Source organism: Lissotriton helveticus, chromosome 9 (assembly GCF_964261635.1).
Source record: "Lissotriton helveticus chromosome 9, aLisHel1.1, whole genome shotgun sequence".
Taxonomy (NCBI): domain Eukaryota; kingdom Metazoa; phylum Chordata; class Amphibia; order Caudata; family Salamandridae; genus Lissotriton; species Lissotriton helveticus.
The window spans coordinates 1,063,025,045-1,063,039,877 of NC_136070.1; the positions used below are offsets into that span (position 1 = coordinate 1,063,025,045).

At 44.4% G+C, this 14,833-nt stretch overlaps 1 protein-coding gene across 1 annotated transcript in view; it reads left to right on the forward strand.

Moving 5' to 3' along the window:
* Positions 1–9,175, forward strand: part of SYN2 (synapsin II) — a 1,086,516-nt gene extending 1,077,341 nt beyond the window's left edge. The window contains exon 13 of the mRNA XM_078661415.1: positions 5,078–9,175. Coding sequence (XP_078517541.1) covers positions 5,078–5,213 — 136 coding nt within the window. The 3' untranslated portion in view covers positions 5,214–9,175. The remainder of the gene's footprint in view (positions 1–5,077) is intronic.
* Positions 9,176–14,833: the final 5,658 nt, after the last annotated feature.

Genomic DNA, 14,833 nt, shown 5'->3' on the forward strand with positions numbered 1-14,833 from the left:
GCACATGTAAGTTAAGATATGACCTGTCGATGACAGTCCTTTGACCCTAGGGCACACTGTAGCCATCCTGGCTCCTTCCCAGTGGGAGGGGGAGTTGGTCCTAGAATCAATTTGATTTATTTGAGGAGGAAGGGGCTGCTTATTTCTATAGACACACCCATGATTGGGTCTCCAGGCTCCCCGAGGGGCAAAACAGTACTGTCATCTTTGTTGTCCCTAGAAATGATGCAGTGTGGAATAATGTACAGGAGGGTAAAAGGTATGTGCTGTAAAAAGAGGAAGGTTTGCCCATTGATTGGGAAGTGCCCAGGAGTCATGCCGACCCACTGGCTAGTGAATTATACAAAAGTGTCCCCTCATGCCCAGCTCCTCTCAACATGTCTGGACTTGTGGGACCTAAAGAGCTAGACCTGCTCCCACTTATTCAAGACAAATATGTGGACTCCAAGGGTCAGTTGGCTGACCTCCTGTGTGGCTACAGGGGCATCAAAAGCTGGAAGTAGCCTTTTTCTGTAGTGAACAAATAACCAGTGGCAAGAGGACTTGGATTGGACCGTGCTGGTAGGCTCTACTGGAGTGGCTTCTGGACTCTGAGTGCTGTTTGTGAGTTCCTGGAAGCCTTAGAAGTGACCAATTGGAGCCAGTCCCCATTGTATACGCTGTGATCCCTAAAACATGGTAACATTGGGTAAAACCCAGGTACATATTTAACTTTCCCCGAAGGCCATAGCATCTGGTGCAGGTAAAACACCATAAATATTGAAGTTAAATTGCCCATTTGTTAAGCGCTACAGAGACTGCACAAGAAAGCGTCACAATGGACTAAATCACACATTGTGCCCTCCACTCGACTGCCAATGCAAACTTGGCTTCAGGCCTATATATATAGCTTGACTGCTGAAGTTGTTAAACCTGCAGATGACCTTCTTAAATAACCTCTTTTTTTTTTTTTTTAAAGGGACCCTACTTTAGAATTCCTAATATCTTAAAGTGGAAATATTAGACTTTATTTTTGGCATGTTCTTATAGTGACTATACCCCTCTAAGATTAAAGCTACAGTACAATTAAAATGTTATTTCTAGAAACTTGGATGTAGAATAAGCTACAGAATCCATTCAACCACTGTTTCTAATATTCATTACAAATCCAGTTTAATGGTGAAGTTGGATATTTTGGTAAAACTATAGGAAAAGTAACTTTTATAAAGTTATATTTTTCCTGACTGAAACTCCAGTGGGATAATTAGCATTAGCCTACCTGCAGATGCCCTCCTTGTCAGTGCTTTCCCCTTGATAAGGTGTGAAAATTGCTCCTAGAGCACAGAAAATGGCTTGGACCCTTTGAAAGGAAGATCTGGGTGTGAGGTAAGTGATTTATCTCATCTCAGGAAATGTAATTGGAGAGAGCTGAGGAACTTCATCAACTTGGGATTGGTGTGAAACCTGCACATGTAAGTTAAGATATGACCTGTCGATGGCAGTCCTTTGACCCTAGGGCACACTGTAGCCATCCTGGCTCCTTCCCAGTGGGAGGGGGAGTTGGTCCTAGAATCAATTTGATTTATTTGAGGAGGAAGGGGCTGCTTATTTCTATAGACACACCCATGATTGGGTCTCCAGGCTCCCCGAGGGGCAAAACAGTACTGTCATCTTTGTTGTCCCTAGAAATGATGCAGTGTGGAATAATGTACAGGAGGGTAAAAGGTATGTGCTGTAAAAAGAGGAAGGTTTGCCCATTGATTGGGAAGTGCCCAGGAGTCATGCCGACCCACTGGCTAGTGAATTATACAAAAGTGTCCCCTCATGCCCAGCTCCTCTCAACATGTCTGGACTTGTGGGACCTAAAGAGCTAGACCTGCTCCCACTTATTCAAGACAAATATGTGGACTCCAAGGGTCAGTTGGCTGACCTCCTGTGTGGCTACAGGGGCATCAAAAGCTGGAAGTAGCCTTTTTCTGTAGTGAACAAATAACCAGTGGCAAGAGGACTTGGATTGGACCGTGCTGGTAGGCTCTACTGGAGTGGCTTCTGGACTCTGAGTGCTGTTTGTGAGTTCCTGGAAGCCTTAGAAGTGACCAATTGGAGCTACTCCAGAAAGTTTGAAAAGTTGGAAATTCCAGACTTTCAAAAAATATGGATCAACAAACCAAGACTGCCTGCCCCAGCTAAGATCCTGGAAAAACTGGTGCACGCCCAGCTTGCCAACTATATTGAATCCCATGGGCTCCTGCATGACTCTCAGCACGGCTTTCGATCGGGCCACAGCACGGAGTCGGCCCTTGTTGAAATGGCTGACTCGGTGAGATGGACGCTGGATCGAGGGTCGAGGGCGGTGTTAGTGCTGCTGGATCTCTCAGCAGCATTTGACACCGTCTCTCATAAGATCCTGCTGAGAAGGCTGGGAGACCTGGGTATTGGCGGTGCAGTGTTGAGATGGCTCTCTTCCTACCTGGGTGACCGTACTCAGCAGGTATACACCCCTCCCTTCACCTCCACTGCTAGACCACTTAAATGGGGAGTTCCACAGGGCTCCTCCCTGAGCCCGCTCTTGTTCAATGTTTACTTTTCCCCCTTGGCTAAACTGATTGCGCAAACTGGGATTAAATCCACCTCCTACGCTGACGACATTCAGTTACTCTTCACCTTTGATACCCCCACTGCCTCTGCCTTCGACCCATTGAAAAACTGTCTAAGAGACATCTCTAGCTGGATGGACTCCAATTCCCTCCGACTCAACGCTGGAAAGACAGAGATTTTGTTTTTTAACTCATCATCCCCTCTTGATTCTAATATATGGTGGCCGGATGATCTCAGCCATGCCCCCACGCCTAAAGACTCGGTGAGAAACCTGGGAGTGCGCTGGGATAATCATCTCAGTTTCAACGCCCAGGTTCAAACAGTAGCAGCATCCTGTTTTGCTAAGATCAAGACAATTAGACGGCTCATCAACTACCTGCCGATGGACTGCCATAAGACTGTGGTACAAGCCCTGATAATATCTCACCTGGACTACGCCAACGCACTATATCTTGGCATCACAGCAGGCCTATGCCACAAGTTACAAACTGTCCAGAATGCTGCTGCTCGGCTGGTTGAGAGAATTCCTGCCAGACATCACATCTCCCCACACCTCCGTAACCTCCACTGGCTCCCCATTTCCAAGAGATGTATTTTTAAGGCCATGACCCTGGCTTTCCGGGCCTCCAAGGGCAAAGGCTCGGCCCATCTGAAAAGCACTCTGAGACCGTATGTCAACACCAGGACATTACGCTCAAATTCCCTACTTCTGCTGGAAACCCCTAGATTTAAACGAACTCGCGCCGGAGGGAAAACATTCGAGGTCTGTGCCACTCGGTGTTGGAATAACCTCCCGGTTGCATTACGAGCCTGTCAAACTGAATTAGCATTCCGAAAGTCCCTGAAAACACATCTCTTCCCCATATAATGCCCCATTGGTGCCTAGCCTCTAAGTTCCATGATTTATTAGCGCCGGGACGCCCCATTGGGGCAGCTGTTGCGCTTTACAAAATACACAAATAAATAAATAAATAAGACTCTCTGTTTAAGGGACAGACTCCATGGGCAAGAACATCAGGTTTATCCCACGCTGATTTTTTTAAAACCTGAAAGAAGACTTCAGCAGATTCTCACTTATAAAATAGTTGGCTTCAGTGCGACTTGCCCAGTTACAGGTTCAAAGTTTGTCCCACTGGGGTACTGTGAGCACCAAAAAAGAGACTATATCCTAAAGTGGCAATATTGATCAGGGGAAGGCGCAAAAAGTATTTGGCTGAAGAGAGAATTTCAGCGGGTTTAAAATTTGAATTTTTTAGCTCTGCCTTTTTCCCACTAATTACATTGAGCACAGTGGGACCTCGACCAACATGTATCTGCCTTCAACTAAACTTATCAGACACATCCTTCAAACTTGCCTCAACTGAGGACTTCCGAAAATACGTTTAAGGCCCTGATTTAAAGTAAGGTGGGTGGCCTGCCTTCCATCAAGGGGGTGGAGGTCATTGCCTCCACTACTCTGGTGGACCCCTACCCTCCATATTTTGAGATGTCCGCCGGCTCTTCAAAAATCTATGTGAACTCAGAGGAGCTGCTATCATGCTGACTCCTTCGAAAGTGCTGAATGTTTGGTGGGTGGCCACCATGTTTCAGGCAGCTGCTCATAACATTTTTTTGTTTTCCTAAACCAAATTCCCAAAGTGGGAGTTTGTTTTTTGATTAAAAAAATGACTCAGACATCCTGGGAGCTGCCTCAGCACTTCTGCTCTATATAGACCTGGCGGTTTGATGCACCTACACTGACAGCCTCATCTCTTTTGTACCATCAGTGTAGGATTTCCGATGGTGGAGTCTGCAATGGCACTGCTATCGGAAAGATGAAGATCTTTATGTCTCTTAATAGAGTTAATGGACCATCATATGACATCTATGATATTTCACTACTGGAGATTGGTGAGATATTTAGAGCACCATCAGAAATTAGAGAGTGCTCTTCCCCCGAATTATATGTTGTATTTCCATGCTCTAATGCCCATTATGATTTCTTGTTCTGTTATAAATAAAATGAATAGACAATAAATGAGCCAAGCTGCATGATAGGATGAAAATGTGTGCCTGCTATTTTATAGTTATTTAGTTAGAAATATCTCAAATTAAAATGAAGGTAAGTCCCATAAGGCATCAGGTTTTTGCTTCAAGAGCATCCAACTATCAGATTTTGGTGGTAGAGATGGGACTGTTTGTTGTGTGAGTTCCCAGCGTATGATGGTCCTTGACTTTGTTATTCTAGACAGTGGTGCAGTATCTATAATGCAATTTAGACAAGGCAGTCTGATGCAGCTACAGCGACAGGCCCAAGTCAATCATTTGTTGTGAAAGCTTTTGGAGGCCTCAAAATTTGCCAAGAATTAGCTTGTTTCATCAGAGTAGCTTCTGTAGACACTGAAAAAAATGATTGATGATGTATAGAGTTCTTTTAGCTTTTCCGTCATAGTCTTTGTGAGGGGGATAATGAAACATCGTTCAAATTTGACTGTTTTTTTTCTGTTTTTTTGTCTTGCAGCAAATCTCAATCCCTGACAAACGCCTTTGGCTTTGGCGACTCCTCCTTTTTCCGCTCAAGTGTAAACGAAGACGAGAACAAGGCTGAAACAATCCGAAATTTGAGGAAATCATTTGCCAGCCTCTTTTCAGACTAGGTTTCAAGCCTATCAGCTAGATCTGCTCTGAACACATCATATAGTACAATACGAAGCCAGTGTTTATTTCATGTCCTGTGGTCCTTTTGTAACCATTCGTTTTGTGCTGCTTTGTTGTTGAGAAGCAATATGGTACTGCTGATAAGGACTCTGTCATGGTAAAATCATCTGATTACTCAGGATAAGGAGGGGAAGCACTGCCATCACTTCTGCATCTGCAGCTTAACTTGATGGGGTGCGGGGGGTTGTGGGTAGTAAGAAAGGAAGGGGGTGTGACTGTGATATTGTGGCCTTAATGTGTGTCCTCTGCATTTCTTTTTTAAAATGTGTGGTTAACTATATTGATAGTATGTCCATGCTTGCTTTAATTGTTATTGCATTCCCATGTTATATTCACTTTTAAAACTATGTAAAACAAGACTGGTGGCATTCCCCATTCCTTACAAGTTCACGTTTCAAAATTGTTCTTATTCTAAACAGAGTAAGACCGTAGTTTCTGCTATTTACCAGCACCCCTGCTTCCAGTTATTTCAGAGCAGATTCAACAATGCATTGCTCAGCAAGAAAACACCGCCTTCCTTAAGCATTTCACCCTTTACAATATATTGCAAATGTTGAAAATACCTTATAGTACTTATAGATATCATTTTAGAAAGAAAAACCTCACCAAAAGTATCCAGGAGTGAATCTGTTCTATATTTTATTTGGTTTCCTTATGATCTCAATCGCACACGTCCATGGACACCATCAAATAGAATAAACTCCATCATCCCTACTTTCTAAATATATCTGCAATAAATTACATTCTGAGGAAGAAAGACAGACCATTCGCAGGCGATAAGCCAGCCATAGCATGTGTCAACCCTATAGACAATAACTCACATTTGACATATGTTATACTATCAAAGTAAGCATATTCAGACTCTAACCATGCAACGAACTACAGCTACATTGTAAAAGCAACATGGTGGAACCATAGTATCCCAGCCCCTCGAAATACTGTACTTTCATGGCTGATCTAAAGGGTTAAAAATCAGTCATTCAGTGAAGACTAATAATGGTCTTGTCTATGGTATGGGAGCTCCGCATAGAGAAAAATAATTAACACAGAAAAAATGGTTCCATAAGAGAAACTAAGAGGTACATAGTGGACCTTATACAGTGGAACATCAGCAGTAAAATATAAATAAACCCAAGAATCATGAACTTTTATTGTCTCAGTGTCAGTATTGAGGATGCTCACTCATTGTCTGATATAAGAGAGCCAACTTTATCTTCTACTTTCTGCTGTCCAAAGACACCTTAGGAGAAGAAGAAATTATGATTTGTGAGGTGTATATTTTCTTTTGCTTATAAATTGTAGTCCAGAAAGCATACAGCCTCAGCTGAGCATTACAATGTTAAAGTATGTCAGTTGGGGAAGTTGGACTTCAACCTGACTAATAGCCCTCTGGGTGATTGCCATAATGTGGAACTACTGATGGCCTAGCCAAAAGGAAATATTTATTACTGTCCTTAAATGGACAATCATTCTTCAGTGTTTTGAAGTCTAATGCAAAAGAGACTGTAAAGGTTCACAAAGTAATCCTTTTATCTATAAGGTTTGCAGGAAGAAGAAAATACACCTGATAGTAAATTGTTTTACGGAGACCTCTACCCTTGTTTCCAGTATTGAAAATTACTCTTTATAGTCACTACACCTATTGTTAAGAATATGAAACTTATTTTCTGAACTGTGAGTTCATGGTTAGTCAAGTGGGGTTCTTTCAGGACATATTAAGTACATACCGTGTTCTTCTTTTGTAATGGGAGAGGTGCCGAAGTAATTGTCCACCTCTCAAAATGTCCAAGGGCAAATTAATCCCTCAATTGTGGATACACGTAATATATATTATAATTATAGATCGCTAAAAACAAAAATGCATTTGATGTACATGCATTAGTTTATTTTTTGGACAGATTAAAAAATAACACAACTATAGTTGTGGCAAATTGATATGTAAAGTGAAACAGTGATGGCATTGGACTCAAGTGAGAGAAAGATGTCAGTGATGATTTAAAATAGTAAAATGCATGTGTTTTCCAGATTTTCTGGCTTCTTCAATAATATTAACAAGAGGGTTGCTACTTTAATTGTCTCAGACATTGTCCTGATGAAGATCATGCTCGAAATGTCATCAATTATAAGGATTTTGGACCGATATTGTCACGTATTGTCTATGCTCTGGACAAGAAAAAGCAAAAATGTTCTCTCTTTTATGAGACACTGGGGCTTCTTTCCATGTATTCATTGTGCAGAATTTGTATGCAGCTTTCACTGACTATGAAATGCAAATCACTGTCACATAAAACCAGTGAAAGCTTAATTTCATGTTGATAAAATACTAACTTGTTAACTGAACTTACATCAAAATGTAGTTGGTACATCACTTTGCTTGACTCTTATTAAACAATTGGTATGACTGGTGAAGACATGATATTTAATCTTAAAGTTAATTAATGTTCTAACGGGACCAAAACAGCAATTAACTATGAGCATTTTTACATTTATGTTTAAACCTCCTATATAATTATTCAAAAATCTAATTTCACTTTGATGGATTATCCAATCTTAAAACTCATTTACTTCCTCACTCATATGTGTTACTGCTACTTTTGCCTAGCAGATGTTATAATGACAAAAGAAAACTGTAATACTGGACAATGGCAGTATGCGTTCCATAAATTAAATGTGCCTAAAGGAAATGTCAATATGTGAAAATTTCCCAAATGCATTCATGTCCCCTCGTGCTATACCTGTGGGCTGGATTGCTATATACAAGATAAGATTATTTATTGTGTATTAATCCTCAGAAGCGATACTTTGGGTTTCTCTTATACTTGACAACAGCGACAATGAATTGTAGGCATGTACTCTGTTTCTATGAAAGATGTCCTCAGCTTCCATTGTATCTGAAGAATGGATCAGCAAAAATGAACACGATCCTTGGTCTCGCCTGTAGTATTGCGTAGGTGACACATCGAAACGTATCCATGGTCATGCTCCATAGCACGGCAGGAAGGTGTCACAGTGCTCGATGGCCATGGTCCTCACTCTATTGGCAGATAGTATAGTGATGCACTGAAAAGTGTCCAGGGAGTCTACTATGGTGTCCGGTAAGTGGCCCTATACCATTTTTTATGCTGAGAAAGGAATCAGAGAAGTGTGGCCAACATCACAAATTAGTCTGTAACACATGAAAGTCACACCGTTAAGGGAGGCCGTGGTCCTAAATGTATCGGAAGGGAGAAAAGTGACACATTGAAGAGGAGCTAGTCCAACAGATTTAGAAGGCTGGGAAGTAACACAGAAATAAGATAGGCATATTCCTTACATTATCAGAAGACTCGGAAGTGACACAGTCAAGTGGGACAATTGACGTTTGCTCTATTGGGAAGAGGTGAAATGAAACAAGGAAGGGCGGTCATGTTCAACACTTTATTGAAAGCAAGAAAAGTGGCACAATTACGTTGTTGTGGCCCTTCCTTTAAAGGTACATAATTAAGAGACACAATGGATGATAGCCATAGTCCGTATCCTTTGAGACAATGAAATATGCTTTGTTCCCTACTGTTTTAGAAGGCATTGAAGTAAAACAAGAAATTACTTCATTGCTATCCAATATTACCGATCAGAAAATGAAACCAAATCTCGGCCTTAACTTTTGACAATCTTGCTTCTGTCTAAACTTCCTCCACTCTCTGTCCCGTGTGCACTTTATCCATGTAAAAACAATGCCATCCCTCGTCAACTCATTGTCATAAACCGTTGTATTTTCTCATGTATCTATGAAACATTTCTGTTTTCGGAGCGCTACTAAAATTGAGTCTTTTGTTATTCTGTAAGTGATATGCATGGCCTTTTATTGCCAAATGTATGTTTTTGGAGCCTCAGCTAATAAATACCAAGTCCATGTTCCTGACTAAGAGCAATCTCCTACCAAATTGCTTTCTACATAGATTTAGATAATTTACGATGCTGTGTCAATACTATTTATTTCCTGTTACTGAACTTAAGTATCAAAATGGGACTTCAATGTCTGTTTGCATGAGCGTGTGTTTTTGTGTCCATTTTCCTTTGCAGAGCATGCAACAGCCCTAAACCAGATAAATCATCAAAGCCATCTGTGAAGTTTGTGGATATGGCCAACAGCAGCAGTGTTGATGGGATATGTGTAGCAGAATTATTTGAATGTTTTAAGAAATCATCCGTCATTCGATTCATATGTTTGAGAAAAGATATATGACATGCATTTTCCCAGAAAAACGGGAGTAGGAACAGCGGGTCAGTTGTTATTGTGCAGTGCTGACCTCCACATGAAAATTATACGCTACCCATCATTTACTCTGGGCCTAAGAATGATTTCAGTAGGCTGCAGGCCTTATCATGCAACACTGATGAGACAGTGGCTTAACAGAATAATTGGCAGCTCTCCCTACATGTGAGCATGCAGCCCTGTGTAACGAGCAACTACCCCAGTTGGATTAGAAGTGCTGTAAAACGCAAAATAGCAGAGGTAGGTGCAAATAGTAAAAATGCATTGCACATAATCCACAGGCTGTATCTTTGTTTTATTTAATTTCAGGGGTATAAATAAAACAAAGAAATATAATAATTTAGCATTAAATAATATGTACATCGCCATCGGTGAGGTTAAATTATTTATTTAAATATTTTTTAAAGGTTTAAACAACGTTAAAGAGCTATTTGTGCGTGTTGGGCTTGATTTTCTTTGTAACCTGGGCTTCATCTTGGACTCCTCCCTCTCCATGACCAGACAAGTCAACGCCGTCTCCTCGTCATGCTTCAACATCCTGCGCATGCTACGTAAGATCTTCCGCTGGATCCCCACCGAGACCAGGAAGACGGTCACCCAGGCCCTGGTCACCAGCCGACTGGACTACGGCAACGCCCTCTACGTCGGACCCACCGCCAAGCTCCAGAAGAGACTCCAGCGGATCCAGAACGCTTCAGCAAGACTCATCCTCGACATCCCCCGTCACAGCCACATCTCCGGACACCTGAGAGACCTGCACTGGCTCCCGGTCAACAAGAGAATCACCTTCCGCCTCCTCACCCACGCACACAAAGCCCTACACAACCAAGGCCCAAGATACCTCAACAGCTGCCTTAACTTCTACACTCCCACTCGTCAGCTCCGATCGACCAGCAACGCCCTCGCCGCCGTCCCCCGCATCCGAAGAGCCACCACAGGAGGAAGGTCTTTCTCCTACCTGGCCGCCAAGACTTGGAACTCCCTCCCGACCCACCTCCGCCTGACCCAGGACCACCTCGCCTTCAGGAAGCCGCTCAAGACCTGGCTGTTCGAGCAGTAGCGGACCCCCCCCCCCCAAGCGCCTTGAGACCCTCCGGGTGAGTAGTGCGCTATATAAATGTTCTGATTGATTGATTGATAATTCCTAATGTCTCCACTTATTATTCAGAAGGTGTTGCCTGGCCCTGCCTGATGGCATTACCTGATTGTCTTTGCCCAACAGCCAGGTACAACCCCTTTGGTACCCCATCTCTGCTGCTGCTCGTCCTGAGGCCCAGCCTCACTCTGCCGGCTTTCACTCGCTCTCTTTCTATCTCAACGTCTGGCCTCTCTTTTGCCATTTTTTCTTTATTTTTCTCTATGCCTTTATGCCCCTTTTCGCTCCTCTTGCCCTGCTCTCCTCTTGCACTGCCTTTCTCTCTTACACTTTTGACATCTCTTTTGACTCTCTTTTACCACTTTTCCGCTTTCTTTTCCTCCACTTTTGCCTCTTTTTTCTTTGTGCTTCTTTGCCACATTTGCTTTCTTTGACTTTCGTTTTTTGCTTTTCCACCACGTTGCTCTCTCTCACCCGCTCCTCCTTCACGCCACCGCCTGATTTATCTCTCCTGACCACCCAGGATTGACCATCACCGCCTAGCTCCTTTCCGCCTCCCCACAACTTCTTTAATGTGGCCCCACCATGGACGAAGGCGTTTTCTGGACCTATCTGGCTGGCTTACCTGATTGCCTTGAACCTCCGGCCAGACAGAGCCCTATCAGAGCACCATCCCTGCTGCTGATTGTCCTGTGGTCCAGCCTCACTTTGTCCGTGTTCCCTCACTCTATTTCCATCACACCTTTTTGCCTCTCTCTTTGCCACTTTTCCTTTTTTTTCTCTGTGCCTTTTGTCACTCTATCGCTCCTTTGCCCTGCTCTTCTCACTCTGTCCACTTTCATTCACTCTCTTTCTCTCACACCTTTTGCCTCGCTTTTTGCCGCTTTTATTTATTTTCTTTTATACTAATTGCACTATTTTTCTTTCATTTTGGCCTCTCTTCTCTCGCTTTCTGCACTTGCAATCTCTGTCTCACAGTTCTGGTCTTTCTTCTGCCTCTCTTGTTACCACTTTTTGCTTTCTTTCACTTCATTTTGCCCCACTTTTTCTTTGCCACTTTGCCTTTTTGGACTTTCATTTTCTACACTCCAGCCTTGTTGCACCTTTCGTCCCTGCTCCTTCCCACGATGCCTCATATGTCTTTCCAGCCTCTCGCCAACTGAACCGTTCCACCCCAGCAGCCCTCCATGGAAACAACAGCATTCCAGGAACCACCCTGACCTTTTGGTCCACAGTCACCCTTTCAAAAACCACCTCTGTCATGTGATACATCCCCTTGGGTAGTCCCTAGAATCCTTGCCCACACCTGCCTTTGCTAGACGACTCAAGCCAAGGTGCACCACACTCACCCCAATCCTCAATGACTCCGTAACCACAGCTACATACGTGGACCCTGGAAACATGCTGCCACCTCGTCACTACTGAAGAAACCCACTGTAGATCTGTCCTCTCAAGTCAACTACAGGCCACTCTTCTTGCTTTCCTATTGTTAGAAATTGGGTTTCTGGTTGGCAGAGGTATAAATGCTGTTCAAACAGGAACAATAATCCTAGTCAGGGTAAGTGTAAGGCAAACCCTAAATTAACCTTTGTTTACCCTCTGGCAGTTGCACACTGAGCAGTCAGGATTAATTTAGAGGCAATGTGTAAAGTATTTGTAAAGTAAAGCAGTGAAATCACCACACAAAAAGAATCCACACCAGGTTAGAAATATAGAACGTAATTTAATAAATAAAACAAGACCAAAATGACACAAATCCAATAAGTAGAATTTGAGATATGATGTTTGAAGAATACACTGTCAAATAGTGCTTAAAAGCAATGGGCGGCTATTTGGGATATCTGGTTGCGCTGGACCAGAGAAAATTCTGAAGTTCAGGTTGACCTCGATGGAGTGCTGGCTGGACACAGGGACCCACTTAGGTATTTTGAAAAAAGTACCTTAATCCTGGTTGTGTTGATAAAGATGTGAGGAGCAGCCAAGCGGTGCGCCAGTGTTCCCCATGCAGTTGGGATGATTCATTGATTTTCTCCATGCAACAGCGGCAATGCACCTGGTACAAGGTGCGGCAGTTCCGAAGACGATAAGCAGAGTGTCTCCACACAGTAGAGGCAATGTGTCGATCTTCTCCACGCAATGTATTGGTTCTGAAGCGGCAGTTCCAAAGGCAATGTACTGGTTCCGAGTGAGGTCCTATCGCTGCAACAGCAGTGATATGTTGAGTCTGCTCATGCAGCAGAGAATGCATCTGTACCACTGGGCCAAACACGTAAGGCCCACTTCCAAGGGTTTAAGATTGGGGTGTCACCATATGGCAGGACAGACTCACAGATTTCAGTGTCCAGGAGTAGGAGCAGGATGGATGGAAGTCTTATATGTCCGTGAAACTTCAAATCAGGAGGCAAACCAGCAAGCCCTTGGAGTACCTCTGGAAACAAGTGATGCACGGCCAGTCCTCATCAACCAGGCAGGGGAACAGGAAGCAGCGGGGCAAAACGGCAAGGCAGGAGTCCAGCAAAGCAGCAGTCCATCAGAGAGGCAGTCCTTCAGCAGCTCTGCAGTCCTTCTTCCTGGCAGAGTCTTCACAGGTCCAGGAGTGTACTGAAGTGCTGGTGTCAGAGGTCCAGTACTTGCACCTAGTTGTGCCTTTGAAGTGAGGGAGACTTCAAAGAAAGTTCTTTAAAGTGCCCCGAGGTCCCCCCCTTCATGCCCTGTCCCCAGACCTACTACAGGGGGCCATGCAGCCCCTTGTGTGGGGACAAGGCACAGCCCATTCAGGTGTAAGGCTGTGTCCAACTTCCCCCTCCTATACTGTCCAGGATGGCCTATATGATCTAAATGGCCCATCAGTCAATCAATCAATCAATCAGGGGTTCATAAAGCATGGACACCACCCTGTGAGGGTCTAAAGGCACTGGGGAGGGTGCTGTATTATTTATTATTATTTTTATTATTTTGAGAATTTGTAGAGCGCGACTGATACCTTGCAGGCTTCCTGGCGCTGGAGAGTACTCTGTTAACGGATAACCGGGAGAACAATCAGACGGACATTTATTGGGGGAAAAGCCAGGTCTTGATACGTCTCCTAAATGGGAGAAGCTGTGAGATCTGACGTATGTCAGTGGGCAGGCTGTTCCACAGCTTGGCCGCTGCAACACTGAAGGACCTGCCACCTGTTCTGGTTTTATAGAATCTGGGTACCTTTATCAGACAGGCCGAGGATGAGCGTAGGTCTCTGGCAGGAGTGTACCACCGAAACAGGGCTTGCAGAGGTTTGGGTCCAAGTCCGTGCAGAGCCTTAAAGACAATGCAGAGGGACTTGAAGGCCACTCGTTGTTTTAAGGGAAGCCAGTGTAGCTCCGCCAGAGCTGCTGTGGCCGAAGCCCTCCTCGCCCATCCAAGAGCCAGCTTGGCGGCGGCAGATTGAATTCGCTGTAGTCGATCCATCAGCGTGACTGGAGACTCCAGGAGCAGGGCGTTACAATAGTCGAGGCGACTGAGTATCGTACACCTGACTATCGACGCCCTGGCTTGTGCCGGGAGAAGAGGCATAATTTTCCGCAGTGAGCGAAGCAGGGCTGTGCAGATCCCCACAGTTTTCGTCACCTGGGTTTCCATGCTTAATTTGTTGTTAAGCATGGCTCCCAGGTTGCGAACCGAGGGAACTGGCAGAGGTTTGTCACTGAACTCTGGGGGCCAAAATTCATTCGGGAACTGGCGGGGTATCTTAGTGCCTGAGCAAAACAGGACCTCCGTTTTAGCGGAGTTGAACTGGAGGGAGTTTCTGTGTAGCCATCCAGCCGTCTCTCTTAGGCAGTCGTGGAAGGTGGAGAAAGGAATGGCATCTTCACCTTCCCAAGAGAGGATGAGCTGTGTGTCATCAGCGTAATTTATAGTTTTGATCCCAAAGGATTGGATCAGTTTAATTAGCGGGATGAGGTACACATTAAAAAGGATGGGGCTGATGGAGGAGCCCTGGGGGACTCCCTGGGGCACTGGTGCAAAGGTGGATTGGAATGGGGGGAGGGAAACAGCCTGTCTTCTGTCCCAGAGGTAAGAGTGAAACCAGAGCAGTGCAGTGCCTTCCACTCCCACTTCACCAAGTCTCTGCAGCAGCCTACCATGGTTGACCGTATCGAATGCGGCAGACAGGTCCAGCAGTATCAGCGCCACTGGCTGGCCCCTGTCTGCACGCATGCGAAGATCCT